Source organism: Diaporthe citri (assembly GCF_014595645.1).
Source record: "Diaporthe citri strain NFHF-8-4 chromosome Unknown scaffold_5, whole genome shotgun sequence".
Classification (NCBI taxonomy): domain Eukaryota; kingdom Fungi; phylum Ascomycota; class Sordariomycetes; order Diaporthales; family Diaporthaceae; genus Diaporthe; species Diaporthe citri.
Window position 1 is genome coordinate 3,950,174 of NW_025064850.1, and position 14,929 is coordinate 3,965,102.

Below are 14,929 nucleotides of genomic sequence, written 5' to 3' on the forward strand. Positions count from 1 at the left end.
GCTGTTTGCATTCAACAGTGGAAGGGACGGTGGGATACAAGGGACCTGCCTGGTGGGGAAGAGCGGGCACGCAGCAGGTCGACACAAACCTTGGAAAGCGGGGGAGACGAATGCTTAAGATATTGCGATGCTCTCTAGGGGGTGGCTGGCTCAACCTCAGATGTTGGAGTTGAGATGCAGTACAACAAACGTCAGGCCTCTTTGTCTGTATTGTGGCCGGGGTGCAGATATCTGCTGGGTCTAGTGCTTGACCCAGGCGTTTGGTCAGCTGTCAATTGCAATGCAAGACTTGCTTGGAACATCTCACATCTGGAAATAGTGTGCAAAACAAACCTTGGGAGTGCCCTGAAGCGCCATGATGGGCCAGGCATTGCTCACCCACGTTTCCCGCATCCTCACAAGGGCTTGGCCAATTGAATCCCGCTCGGCGTCACTGGTGCTGGGGGCAACGAGTTAAACCCGCGAAATCCCTGATTTGCTCAATGTTGATTGCTAATAATTGCCCAGTGCACTGTACAAGGCTCAATACGTACCTGCCCACGGAGAAAGGTACTGTACAGCACACACTTACATAGCAAGCAGCATGGTGCAGTACACATAACATAACACAACGCATCCATCCATCCATCCATCCCTTCGTCCCTTCGTCCCAACTTCCCATCCATCCCCTCCCTCCGTATTTCACCTCTTCACATCGCCGACAAACCCGTCTTTGTCTCCTCGTCCCTCTGCATTCAATCTCGGAGAAGGGGCTCAAGTCGGCTGAAGCCAACTGGACGGGCTTGATAGACGCTACCGTACACAGCAACATTTCGGGCTAACGACGTGGCGTTTCCTTTCTCCAGGGTCTCAGCCAGGGAGATTGACTGGATCTTCCAAGGATCTTGGGAGCCCTGCCGCGCCTTCGTACCGTCCTGTCCGGCTGTCTGTCCGACTGTGTGGTCTAGTCCGCACCATCTCAGCCTGTCTGCCTGTCAGTCGGTGTCACTTGCTGCGTGCTCCCTTTCCCCTCTCCTCTCTCAGCCCACCAGCCGCGGTTGCATTGGCAGTGGCATCCACTTGTGTCGCCCGTCTGCCTTCCCGCCGGGCTGTTCTGTTGGACGAGACGAGACGAGCCCCGGACCTGACTGGCCTGACTGGCAAACTGACCTGACTTGACCAGCCAGCGGGCGCCCCACCCCACTCCCAAGTTGGCCTCCCCGCCTGTCGCCTACCGCCTACCGCCTACCGCACCCGACCGCAGCAGGCCCTCCTGGCCATCTCCCTCCAGTTCTCCGCCTGATTGTGCTGCCGCTGGGGTCTGCTCGACTTGGCCTAGGCTCACCCCCCCGTCCGCGTCCCTGTCCCTGTCACCCGGCCGTCTCCCTTCTGCTAGTCTAATCAACGCTCTCGCCCGCCGCCGCCGCCTGCGCCTCGGGGTCCTGGTTCTTGGTTCTTGGTTCCTGCTCCTCGGTCACCTCAGCAATGCCTCGCCAGTTCACCATCACCACAAACAGCCGCTCCCTCTCTGCACGATGGCATCGCCCTCAACCTCATGATCCTGAAGACCTCACCATGCCCTCCACAAAATCAACCAATGGCAATAGCCATTTCCCACAGAAGCTCAAGAACTTCTTCAGGATCAGCAGCTTGAACGGCGACAAGGCCCAGCTCGCCCCCGGCGACCACTCAAACAGCCCCTTCAAGTCCGACAGCAAGTCCTCCTTCCGCCAGTCAAAGTTCTTCACCACCGTCGGCCGCCTGAGGAGCACCACCACCACTAGCGAAGGCCATCCTCTCGACGAGGCCCTCAGTCCCACCGCACACGCCAATCCCTACTTTGCTCACCAGGGCCCGCCCGCCCTCCGCCACCACAACGAGGGCTCCGTGCCCCCGAGCCCCCCTGACACCCCGGAACTCAAGATCGATGGCCCCAACGGCAGCCCTGCAGAGCAGCCCACTGCCGCCACAAAGGAGGAGCTCGCGAGGAAGCTGAGGAGGGTCGCCAGCGCCCCCAATGCCCAGGGCCTGTTTTCCAACGGCAAGGGCAGCAACGAGCGCCCTGCCACCGCTGAGCTTGGCAAGGAGCCGCTGATCGTCAACAAGAGCGCGAGCACGCTGGGGCTGGTGGAAACAAAACACGGCAGTGACGACCTCTCCCTTGCCGTGCCCGACCCTGACGGCCTCGGGTCCCTGCCTCCGCCCGGCCGGACACCCCTCGCCTTCAGGAGAACATACAGCTCCAACTCCATCAAGGTCCGCAATGTCGAGGTCGGCCCCCAGAGTTTTGACAAGATCAAGTTGATTGGCAAGGGCGATGTCGGGAAGGTCTATCTCGTCAAGGAGAAGAAGAGCAGCCGGCTGTATGCCATGAAAGGTATGTATCGCGTGCCCCTTAACCTTCTCTCGCGTCGGCTGACAAATCTCCCGTAGTGTTGAGCAAGAAGGAGATGATCAAGCGCAACAAGATCAAGAGAGCCCTTGCAGAGCAGGAGATTCTCGCGACCAGCAACCACCCCTTCATCGTCACACTGTACCACTCCTTCCAGTCTGAGGACTACCTGTACCTGTGTATGGAGTACTGCAGTGGTGGCGAGTTCTTCCGCGCCCTGCAGACCCGGCCTGGTAAATGCATACCCGAGGACGATGCACGTTTCTATGCTGCAGAGGTCACTGCCGCCTTGGAGTACCTCCACCTTATGGGCTTCATTTACCGGGATCTGAAGCCTGAGAGTAAGTCGGACGCCGGACCCTCGCAAATCATGCGCCTGCTAACCTGAGCCGCCAGATATCCTCCTTCACCAATCTGGACACATCATGCTGTCGGACTTCGATTTGTCGAAGCAGTCTGACCCTGGTGGAAAGCCGACCATGATCGTGGGCAAGAATGGGGCGAGCACGACATCATTACCAACCATCGACACCAGGTCCTGCATCGCCAACTTCAGGACCAATTCCTTCGTGGGGACGGAGGAATATATTGCGCCAGAGGTAATTAAGGGGAGCGGCCACACCAGCGCCGTTGACTGGTGGACGCTGGGCATCCTAGTCTACGAGATGTTGTATGGCACAACCCCTTTCAAGGGCAAGAACCGAAACGCGACATTCGCAAACATTCTCAGGGAAGACATTCCGTTCCCAGACCACGCTGGAGCGCCCCAAATATCAAAGTGAGTACCTAAGACCACACATACTCAATGGCTTCCGCTAACGGACTCGTAGTCTCTGCAAATCTCTCATACGCAAGCTGCTCATCAAAGATGAGAACCGCCGACTAGGTGCTCGTGCAGGAGCCTCGGACATCAAGGTACATCCCTTCTTCAGGACGACTCAATGGGCTTTGATCCGACACATGAAGCCACCAATCGTACCAAATCAGGGGCGTGCCCTCGACACCATCAACTTCCGCAACGTCAAGGAGAGCGAGAGTGTGGACATCAGCGGATCTAGGCCAATGCAGGGCGTGCCTCTCGACAGCGGCCTCGCAACTCCTGGTGGTGAGGCTGCCGATCCTTTTGAGGAATTCAACAGTGTAACTCTCCATCATGACGGCGACGACCACAATTCTGACAACGGATACGACTCGTCACCTCATTGAAGCTGAGCCATTGGATTGTGATGAGAGACAATTGGACGATCAGCGGCTCGCGATTACACGCACGCCATCCGTATCGAGTGCAAGAGGCTTGGCGTGAGCAGCACTGTCCGATTCGGATGTCGACATTGCCCGGCTGCAGAACTGTTGATGCCATGGCTCGCTGGCCCGTCCGATCCGACGTCGACCCTCCAGTCGTGCCTCTCCATGCAGTCTGCACCAGTGATCTTGAAAAGAGGGGAGAAGTGTATATGACTTTACTGTACAAATGATACAGAAGAGGGCAGGCCCTATGGCATTTCATGGCTTGTCCCGGTCTTCTTTTTTCAACTTCCCTTACCAACACTCATTCAAAGGACCACGGAGGATGACGTTAATGCAAGAGGGAAGTAGCATCATGGCGTCTTGCGGCTAAGGCGTTCTGGACCAAAGACAGGGCAAAATGGTATCTAGCAATTTCTTGTTTTGTTGCTTTCAATCGATTTCTCTGGCGCGACGAGTGCCCGTGCGGTGAATCGACGGCCATGTCATATATCTGGCCATGTGGGTGGCTTCGGGCAAACTGGGCCCTTGGCTGCCTAGGGTGAGGACGAACAGCAAGCAGAGGCGGACCTGCGAAAGGAGGCCACAAGGTGTGATTCTGGAGTGGCCGCCATACGAAGCTATTTTCAGGAGTTGGCGTGGGGTGGTAGTATCTGGGTGTCTCTGGAGTTCTTGGTACTACTCGTGAGGTGGGGAGGAAGAGAGCGCAAAGAACGAAAGACAATTTCAGCTCATCTTGCAATTCTGCTGTTCCTTGGAGTGACTACGGGTGTACACTGACGCGCGTGGACTGTTCGCTTCCTGTGGGGAAGGATCTTCTGCACCGTCTCGATACGTGTATACATATGCAGATAGACTCAGGTGTGTTGCGATGTCTCGCTGCATCCGGGCGATCTCGTGCGCAGCTGATCCGTCAGCCGCGTCTTGGTCCCCACCCACCCTTTCCACCGCCCATCACGAGGGGCTAAAACTGTGATTTAGCCCCTGCTGCAGCCTACCTTTACTTTAGTCATCGGTTTAAACCATGACATGCATGTCTAGCCTTTGTGTTAGCCAGAGCTCTTGGAACTCGTCCAGAAGATGCCGGAGATCACGGGAGATAGATATGGGAGGAGGGCACCGGTGAGATGCTTGCGTAGGTTCGACGTTCCCCTTCTGTCTTCCCTCGCCACGGATGCCGCGTTGCTCTTCCGCTCCTTCCTGTTTCTGCACATGAACGAGACGGGGACATAAACACTCAAGCAGCAAGTGTGCTTGAGCAATCGAATTCATTCCCCATATCCTTGCGACCTCGCGAAGCCTCCACGGGCCGGAATGGGTGGCTAGTTGTCAGCAATGTCAACGGCACCTTCACGGCCGAGCGTCCCCTCCGACCCGCGGAGCACGAGGTCTACTGTCCCTCCAACCCGGGAACATGGAAATCCAAAGCAGCCAGCAGCCCAACCGCCAGAGGTAAAGCCAGAGCCACCGACGCCGCCATGCTATGTCGTTACGGCCCGGGGCGGCGACACGGGCTGCGAGCGGAGGCCCGTCTCGACAGCCGGCGAACTCCAAGCTCAGGTATCTGAACTTGTCAAACAAGGCACCCAAGCGGCCGCGGCGGCCTCTGATGTGTTCACCGCCGCCAGTGCAAAGCACGCCAGTGGCGTGGAGGGTGCGGCAAGGCCACTCATCACCATCTACGGCCTCCCGGCCGCCTTTGTGCCTGTCCTTCTCGACAGCCCCTTGGACATTGACCTGTCCTTTGTCGAAGCCCATGCGGCGGGGAGAAGCTACCGGCCCATGGGTATCCGCCGGAGACGAGGGCCCAGGGCGGCCAGGTATGCGCACTGGGATTACCCGGAGTTGGTGGCTGGGGACTGGCAGGCTATAGCCCGGAAGAGGTCCTGCCAGGGCTTCGAGCAGAACTCCATCGGCCCAGGACTTCCTCAGGTTGTTGCCGACCTTGCGCGAGAGCCAGTGGTACGGCCTGTGTCTGACGCTGGCAAGGGGCTGGCCGCTGTGTTCTGTCGGGCGAGTCTCTGGGTGAGCCAGGATGTGGATGTGCTGTTCTTGGACAAGCCTCGCTGGGAAGAAAGGGGTCCCTTGAGAAAGGCTCGCAGGGCAGGTAAAGTCACGGGATACAATGCGCCGATAGACCAGGAGAACCGACCCAGATATGGTGGGACGAAAGGAGACAACGTGGCAGTCGCCCAGTGGAACGGAGAGGAGATTCCCAGCTTGGAGAGCATACTACAGGACAGTCCCGCGACTACATGTAAGGACAGCGGGGTGCTTCAGGTCTTGGAGGAGACAGCGTATGAGCAGTGGCTCGAGCTGTTCGAGGTCCTCACACCTAGGCGGAGGGTGGTCAAGCCAGAGAGGACGTCACTGGAGTGGCAGATCATGCGAGCACTGGAGCAGAATTTTGACATGGCAAAGAGAACTGCGCGGTCCCAGAATGGCAGTGGAACCGAGGAGGGCTTTGCTGTAGGCCCAGCCGACTGGGAAGGTCTCATACAAAGACTTCGAACTCGCGCGGAGATCCTCACGGCCACTTGCCCCGGGCTCCCACACAAGAAGCCGGAAAGAACAGCCAGCGGGGCCCTGTATCACCAGGAAAGGATGGCCTACGTCCCAAGACACCGACCAGAGGCAGACAGACCATCCTCCCAGGGGTCCGACTCGGACAACCAGCGCGCCCTCGACCGCGTCACGTACCTGGGCGGGATCCTGCTCCCCTTCTCCATCGTCTCGGGCGTGCTGTCCATGAACGAGGGCTTCGAGCCGGGGCAACCTCTGTTCTGGGTCTTCTGGGTGGCCACAATACCACTGACTCTCTTCACGGTACTGGTCATATATGCGGACAAGCTTAGGCAGGTAGAGGTCTGGTCTGAGGTGCTGGACCACAGCGGCAGTGACTCGGAGGGTGACCGAGGGTCCACGAAATCGGGAGACGGGGACAAGGTGCAGGAGGCCGAGAAAGGGAAACGCAAACCGATGCCCGAGTTTGGCATTTCCAAATACAGCAGGCCCCAGCAGCCCGAGGCCGTCACCTACAGCGCCGGGGGCGACGTCGTCATCGACCTCGACACTCCGACTGCTGAGACTCAGCAGATGCCAACAGCCGAATCCCCCAGGCCGTACGGGGCAGATCCGCGGATGGACAGCGACGAAGACCAGGAGCAAGAAGGGACTTCAAGTGATGAGGACACTGCTGAGGAAGTAGCCCTTCCGATGACCGCCGGGGAGACTGGATACCACCCAGGCTGGAAGAAGAAGCAGCTGGGCTGGAAAGGGGCGGCGATGTGTATGCTGAGAATGAAGAAGCCGCTGCGCGTCTTGGATGGGATGCCTGTTGCTGCACGGGGAGGGCAGCGTGATGACTAGCCGCGGATGACGAGCATGCGGACTACGGAGTTAAGGTTCATACTTGCATTGCCAAGTATGGCCCCTGGCTCGAGGTATTCATTGTTTTGCGAGGGGTGTTCTTCTGGGACATTTTATTGTTCTTCGCCTCCTTGAGACAACGGAGCCCTGTTACAAGGCACGCTCAATAACCAACCCTCCCGCCGGTGACCTAGTGTGTATCATGGGGACTTTTTGATTGCGGCCTCAATAAATAAAGGGTATATTTGCAGACCTGCCTTGGGAATATAATATATCTGATCGTCCAGCCACACAGTTCCCCACGTCGTGCTCACCTCCACCTGTGCGCTTGACATTTCCTAGAAACACAACACGCTCGACGTCGGAAAGTAAAACAGTCTGTGTATCTGAGGATCAGTAATCAATCAACCGCAACCTCTTGCCCACATCCCGCCTCCTGGCCTGCACAGCAGCCCGCTCGGAAGCCTTGGTCTCGCCCCCGTCAACCTCGCCACGCGCCTTGAGAGCCTGAAGGAGCATGCCCGCATCAAAGAAACCATCTGATGGATACGGAGAACGTCAGTATTTAGAGCATTCATAAACAATTTGTCGCGCACTAGTGGCGGTGTGTTGATGAGTACTTACATCCCCCCAGCTCGTCATCCTCGCTGAGCGTGACGCTCTCGTCGGTTGGGCTCTGCGTGCCGGCGGCGCTGCCCAGCTTTTGGGTGCGGATGGTCTCGGCGGTCGGGCCGGTGATGAGGCGGCCCCTGCTCTTGAGCCTGTTGAAGGTGGGCTTGCGGTGATGGTGGGTGGAGCGGTCGATCTCCCGGGCGCGGGTCTGCTTGGGCGCCGAATGGTGACGGCTGGTGATGCGAAGGATGCGGCGGATCTCAAGCAGGTAGCTCTCGAGCGTGTCGATGAAGCGCTTGGTCTGTCGGTGCTTGCTGCTGACGCAGATGGCGATGCCGTCGTCCTTGATGATGTACCCGATGCCGAAGCCGTCGCCACTGACGGGGCCGAACCCGAACTGCCGCAGCGACGGGTTGCCGCAGTTGGACGTCGACATGATGGTGTTGTTGAGCTTGTCCCAGCCCGAGTCCGCGAAGATGAGCGGCAGCTGCTGCTGCGACCCCCCGCGGGAGTTGGTGCTGTCGCCCCGCGCCCGCGTCACCATGTTCTGCGTCGTGTGCTCACTGTCGCCCGATACGGCCGAGTCCCTGGTGGGGCTGGCGGCCCCGGGCTCGGGGCTGCTTGCGCCGTCGACGGGAGAGGTGTACCCGCTGCTGCCCGTGCTCCCGCTTACTGCCGTCTCGTCCATGAGGCGCTGCCAGAGGCAGAAGAGCGCATACAGGTGCCTATCGCAGCCCTGGCCCTTGGCGCACTCCTTGGTGCTGCTCACATGGGTCTGACACGCCCTCTTGAGAGCCTCTACCTTCTGCTCCGCCGGGTTGTCGGCCCAAAATGTCTGCACGAAGTTGACAGACTCATCCGAGACGGTCCGGACCGCTTCCGTTCGGCCGTGCAAGAACATCTTGGTCATGGCTGGCTCGTAGGTACACTCGATCCGGCCGTACAGGCCGTAGTAAGCGGCCTGGAAGGCCATCTGGATGAAGGCGTCGGGCGAGAAGCCCATTGACGTGATGAAGTTCTTCCCGTATCCTTGGAAGTCAAGACACTGGAACTCATTCTGCTCGATGAGGTCGGCGAGCCGCGTTTCCGCAAAGCGCACGGCAATCTTGAGCTCGGGGATCATGTCCCACTCCAGCTTGTGTGGCGTCGTGTTCACGTCTCCGAAGCTGTCAGGGTCACGCTTGGAAGGATCAGGGCTTGTTGATGCCCAGAGGGTGGGGGGCTTGTCCATTAATCGTTCTGGCGAACCGTAAGATCGTATCTGTGTACACATCGCTGGCGAACCTGAGGACGGTGTGGCCATCGACGCCAGTGTGCTCGAAATTGATGCCGGCGCTGCCGTTCTTGCAGACAATAATTTGAAGCTTGTCGTACCAGCGGTTAGTGCAGGTGCCGATCTGCACGCCCTTCTCGATCTCGCTCGTTCCACAGAGCATGTTCTGGCAAAGAGCCGACGCCGTGGCAGGCTCCGTATAGTCGAGACAGACAATGAACAAGGCCGAGTCGACTATCCCGAGACAGTCGGCGTTGTTTGACCCTTCTTCTCTGGTCAGGACGTCCCGGAGCCCGGACCACACCTTTCTGTTCTCCGTGCTGAGCACACCCAACGCCCCCTTTGCCGCATCCTGGATCGGCATCTGGGCTGCGTCGTCGATGATTGTCTGCAAATTAATCGACACATCCTTCTCTGTCATGATGAGGTCCGAGTTGTCGTCGAGAACGTCAAACCAGTAAAACTGCCCATGGCACATGACGACAAGGTGCTTTGACTCGGGATCCTGTTCAATCTGGCAGCCAGCCTCGGTCGGAACCCTTGCTGTGCCAAAGAGCCTCGAGTACTGGTACATATCCATGGCAGTCCCTTTGATGGAGTCTGGCGGCAGCTCCTCCTTGCGGACAGCCCGCACAAACTCCAGGGCTGACACCACCAGCGAGGCCGCGCGGGTGACCTGGTTGTTTCGAGCCGGAGTCGGGTCATCTTCCAACAAGAAGAAGGGATTCAAATTGAGCACGACCGGGTTGTCGTAATTCAGGTACGAGTCGTACCCTGTGATTGTCAGTGACGGCAACGCCTCCCATGGACCAGAGGAAAGTCTTACAGAACTGCTCGATATAGCTTGTCCGTCCTTCGGCATACCTCTTCAGCTTCTCCTGTAGCTCAGGCCCTTCATTGCTCAGGAATTCGTGGACAGCCTGTTTCGTGTCGGAGTGCTCGCGAGGTGACTGCAGGGGCTTGAGAGCAGCCAAGTACTTGTCGCAGGTGCCGGCCAGCTCAGGGATTGGCAGCTTTGGCAGCTTATCCTGTTGGGCAAAAGTGACGCCCGGGTAGGACCTGTTCTCATTTACACCCATCCTATTGGGGACTTGGTTCGGCTGAGGGATCCCGTTGGGTACGTGCCCGTTTATAGGAACCGGACGAGGAGCCGGCGTGCTAGGAGCAGACGAGAGAGTCTCTCCGATAGACTTGGGCAAGGTGAAAATACGGACTTGGGTAGGCATCTTGGTCAGCCTGGAGCGTCCTCAGAGGTAGAGAGGAGAGACGGAGGTGCTGATGTTGAGGCCTCTCAGGGCCGTACGGAAGAAGTAATGGCAGTCGTGAAGGTAGTAGGCTGGCATTCCCACTCGAGATGTGACAGCACTGGGGGGTAATGGAGGATAGGTAGGTATGTAGGAAGAGTCAGAAGAGACGAAGCCTCGTGTCATGCAGGGGCGTGGTCCATATAACCTGCCGGCTCACACGGGTAGTAGCAGGTCCCAGAGGGCCCAGAGGTCCCAGAGGGAAGGGGAGGGAAGGTGGGATGAGTGAGCGCGAGCAGAGGTGCCCACTGGACCCCTCGCGGGTAGGTGAGGCGTGTCCCATGGCGTTGACATGTGGGATCGAGCAGCAAGCAGGTACACGGACTTGGCTGGGGGATCAGGTGGGCGGCCAAGTAGCATGGAACCATGCGGGTGGGTAGGGAGGGTGGTATATCGAAGACCCGCGGGGGCGCAGACGAGGCATGAAACGGTTCCGCAGGGCCGAATGAATTCAATATGCACGGGAATTTGCCGAGAGCCCGGGATAGAGGGTGTAAGAATTGTCATACTGCACTGCACATACCTTGGTGCGGTCGGCTCTTGTTCAGCAAGCGGCTTGGGAGGTTGTTATTCCGGCAGACTGCCAAGAGGGCGAGGTCCAGCAACGCTTCGCGTATCGTGAGGGTAGAACTTTATTCTCCTGGGCGACGTCCTATGACGAGACAGGGCGAGCCGGGATATAATAAGGCTTGAGAGGACAGGCGTGTCAGCAGCTGGGCAGGGCAAAGCTGGGGAGGCTAGAGCAGGTAGGTCTGGAGAGGGGCACAGCTAGAGCAGCAGCAGCAGCACGCACGCATGGGTTCACCTCAGCCAAGGCTCCTCCAGCCGTAGATGTCATGTCCCAACAGCTCAAGTAGATAGACGAGGCATCAGCACTGCACGGCATTCCAGCTGGTCTTGGGCAGGGACGAGGCTGTTTTTCAAGACGTTGCTTGTTCGCCACGCCGCCCACCAGCCAGACTGGCGAACCCTTGGCCAGGCAGTCTCTCGAGCGCAGCCCCGAGTCGCTGATACCCGAAAGTCCGCGGTTGCCCAAGTGCTGTACAGCAGTCGGTTCCACAACCAAGAGACAGGCAGCACAAAGAGGAAGAGGGACGCGCTTATCTGGATGTGGATCTTGGGCCTGGGGTCTGTGTTCGGATGACGCTGATGTGCAGACCAGCAACCAGCCGACTGGAGCAGCAGCTGTCACAGTCCAGAACCGGAAGGACGACAGGGGGCAGGGTGGACGGGACGGAAGGTCGCTAAGACAACAGGAGCAGGGGAGGAGAGGGCAGGAGCAACGTACCTAGGTTACCAAGTCCGGTGTTCCCAGACGTGCTGGGTCAGGCAGGCAGGCAGTCTCGAGGCAGTCTACCGCAGTCTACCCCACGGGGCGCTGCGGTTTGGCGGCTTGGGCCTGACGCACTGGTGCAGTGGTGCGGTGCTGCGGTGGGAATCTTCGGACCAGGGGAAGCGCTGTGGTTGGTGACCCGGCGCAAAGGCACGAGATGCCTGCGTCGGTCCAGCAGATCCCAGTCCAGTTTGCCCTCGGGTCGTGGTAGGTAGGTAGTCTAGCGTAGTCCTGCCGTGTGCTGTAGATTACCTAGGTATGGCCGTGTGCTTCCCACAGGCAACGTGCGGTGTTCCCACCAATGGGCTGGTCTGGATCCGTGCCTCTATACCTAGGCAGGCGCCCCAGAGTGATGGTCCTGCTAGAAACTCTTGTTCCCTTCTTCTCTCAGTGCAGGAGAGGGTGGTATGCGTCTTCTTCTTCTTCTTCTTCTGCTGCTGCCGCCGCCGCCGCCGCCGCCGTACTTGGTAATGGCACACGGCAGAGAGATGATGCAGATGGTCGGTATCATGAGACAACCAAGGCAACGTTCCCGGAAACAAAGAGTGCAAGTGGGGCTGGCCAAGTCCTCCCGGGTTCGCAGATGACCAGCAGGTGGGTGGGTGCCTCCTGCTCGGATAAGTCAAGACTGCCTGACCTTCTGTTGCTGCACTGGAGCATGTGACAGTGACAGGTCCCCCGTCCATCGATCGCGTTCTTGGGTCGTCGGCGAATAATTAATTACTTACCTCACACATCAGCGGCAGCAGCCCACCGGCCGAACGGAAACTCTGTCTCGACGCCCCCACGTCTATGCTTGTCTGCATGCCCGTCGCCCGTCTCCCGACTGGACTCGTCGAAACTCCCTCTGCTCTCAAATCGTAGCAGATCCAATTACCCTGCCAATGAGCCAAGTCGCGAAGTCGCGACTCTACCAGAAATAGGGGCTCCACTCCAGAGGAAAGCTCTGGAACCGTCTTTGCCTCCAACCCCGGCGCTCCGGCCACGCTGCGGACTGGCCAGGGGCCGGGGAGAGGAGTGGCGAGGCCCCAGCACACTTGGACACTCAGTGCAGGTAGGATTGATTGAATTGTGAAGAGCCGTGGCTTCTAGGCATGGCTTCTGACTTCCCCCGTGCATCCTCGCCAACATCCCCGGGAATTCCCCGCCCTCTCCGTGCACTCGGCCCCACATCCGGCCCCGGGCATCCGGAAAATACGCAGCCCACAGCCGTCGACACCCGATCGAGCGCTCCAAACTCTTTGCCATTGCAGGGTTCTCCACCAGCACCAAGTTTCAGAGTCGGCTTTGCAGTCAGCCTGTCCCTTCGTGGTCGCAAGCTGGGTTGGATCACCGCTTTCAATATGCGTAGACAGGAGCTCTGCTTTGACGATGTCCAAGACACACTTGTTTCTACACGATCAGCTCGACAGCAGCCAGTACGAGTACCCAGACTTTGCATCGCAGCCTGCTTTGGAAGCGGCGTCGGCACTCAGTAACAACGATGAGACAAGGCTGCGAGCCGCGTAATGCGCTGTTCAGCTGCGCGGCCGTGGAAGCAAGTATTGCAATAGGTTATTTATAGACATTGTCGGACACAGCAGTCGGCTTCGTGATGATTGGGCCCATGCAATAGCTCTGCAATTCTACATGTAGGTGGTCAGGCCTGAAAGAATATTTATGGCCGCAATTTTCGATCTCTTACCCTTGCGCTGTGTTTGCTCCACATGAGATGGGAACAGTGTGTTCACTGTCGAATCCCGTCTATCTCGCGTAACCTCATGGCCTGCCCTTTCTGTAAGACAATTCCTGCTTACAGAGTAATCGGTCATCTAAAACATTCGTGGGAGCACAGCGCACGCTTCCACGCGCAAGACTTACCTCCACGCGATTCATGTCGCGGCTTATAGATAGGCTTGAATGAGAAATAGTCCAACTTAAGTATCAGCTTAACATTCAACCTTCCACATATCCTGATTGAGTAACCTCAATCCTGGGTTTGACGACGCGTCCCCGCAGATTCTCTGTTGGCAAGTACAACCCTCACCCTTAAACGGCTACTTTAGTTATCCCCATAGGGGCACGTAGCCTCTTAAAACTTAAATAAAAACAATACCTAATAAACAATTACTTCCCCATATAATTATTATATATATAAGAAACTTATTAATATTAATTAATAATTATAAGTATTATAAATTAATAAAATAAAAAAGGCAACCTTATAAAAACTTCCTTAACTTAAGAATTATATCCTCCTTATTAATAAATATTATATAATAATAATTACTTTCTTAAGTCTTTTTATATTATTAAACTTTTTAAATAAATATTATAAAAATTAAATAAATTAATTAATATTTCTTATAATACTTATAACGTGGTTTATTAGGAAGTGGCAGATATTAGGAAGTAGCGGATTTTCCCAACTTTAGCCAACTTTAGCAAGCCCTAGTACCCACCCAATGCAAATAATTTAATTAAATTTAGCATTAATTAATGCTAACTGCATTTAAATCCTTATTTATAATTAATTTTATTAATTTAAAGGGATTAATATAGTTATATTTAAGTTTAAAATAATTAACTTTTAATAAAAGGGATTTATTTTAATATAAATTGCATCTTAATTTTTTATATTAATCTTACTTTAATCCGCCTAATTAAATATTTAATATGTTAAAAATTAATAATTATTAATATATCCTTTATTTAAAGAAAACAAATTCTTTTAGCTATATAAATAATTAAAAACTTAAAAAAAAATAATATAAAACTTATACTTATAACCTAAGCTATTAGCATTTTTTATATCCTTAAAATTATATTATATTATAAAATAAATTAATAATACTTATATAAAGAATTATGCATTAATAAACATAAACTTAATTAAATTAAAGAATAAATGCTTATTTAATATATTATTAAGTAAGATATTTAAGGATTTCCCTTATAACTTTTTAATATAAAAGATATGGCTAATTTCTTATTAATATTGCATAATATTAAATTTATAAATAAGCATTAAGCTTAACGCTTTATAAATTTATAACTTAGCTTAAAAATTAAGTTTAATTATTCTTATAATTATTAAAGGGCCCTTTATAAAGATTTAAAGATTATTAAAAACTAATTTAAACTACTTTATAATATAATAGCTAAGTATTAAATTATTAATAATAATCTTTATAACTTTAATAAAATTAGCTTTATAATAAGCATAATTACTATATTAATAATTATTATATATATTAATAAATATAAAAAGGCTAAATTAATTTAACTTAATAATTAAAAATAAATAATTATTATTAAATATATTAATATAAGTAGCTTATAAATCTTATTATTTATAATTATTTAAGGCGCTTATTACCTTATTAGCTAAGTAATAAAGTTAAGTTTTTTAAATAATTAAATTATTAAGCTTATTTTTAATA

General features: G+C 54.2%; 4 protein-coding genes across 4 annotated transcripts; 3 read left to right on the forward strand and 1 right to left on the reverse strand.

Annotated features, from left to right (window-relative positions):
• Positions 1 to 1,554: 1,554 nt before the first annotated feature.
• On the forward strand, positions 1,555 to 3,577 carry INS49_011690 (uncharacterized protein; the record flags this gene model as incomplete). Its single annotated transcript, XM_043172401.1, has 4 exons — positions 1,555 to 2,356; positions 2,413 to 2,712; positions 2,768 to 3,149; positions 3,202 to 3,577. 4 exons carry the CDS (start codon positions 1,555 to 1,557, stop codon positions 3,575 to 3,577), a joined length of 1,860 nt encoding a protein of 619 aa, XP_043024146.1.
• Positions 3,578 to 4,951: 1,374 nt separating this feature from the next.
• Positions 4,952 to 6,985, forward strand: INS49_011691 (uncharacterized protein; the record flags this gene model as incomplete). The annotated part of the gene is made up of 1 exon (XM_043172402.1): positions 4,952 to 6,985. The coding sequence occupies one exon, from the start codon at positions 4,952 to 4,954 to the stop codon at positions 6,983 to 6,985; it is 2,034 nt and encodes a 677-aa protein (XP_043024147.1).
• Positions 6,986 to 7,378: 393 nt separating this feature from the next.
• Positions 7,379 to 10,096, reverse strand: INS49_011692 (uncharacterized protein; the record flags this gene model as incomplete). The annotated part of the gene is made up of 4 exons (XM_043172403.1): positions 7,379 to 7,524; positions 7,610 to 8,793; positions 8,846 to 9,644; positions 9,697 to 10,096. The coding sequence occupies 4 exons, from the start codon at positions 10,094 to 10,096 to the stop codon at positions 7,379 to 7,381; spliced, it is 2,529 nt and encodes an 842-aa protein (XP_043024148.1).
• Positions 10,097 to 12,878: 2,782 nt separating this feature from the next.
• INS49_011693 (uncharacterized protein) lies at positions 12,879 to 13,539 on the forward strand (the record flags this gene model as incomplete). The annotated part of the gene is made up of 2 exons (XM_043172404.1): positions 12,879 to 13,012; positions 13,506 to 13,539. The coding sequence occupies 2 exons, from the start codon at positions 12,879 to 12,881 to the stop codon at positions 13,537 to 13,539; spliced, it is 168 nt and encodes a 55-aa protein (XP_043024149.1).
• Between the last annotated feature and the right edge of the window lie 1,390 nt (positions 13,540 to 14,929).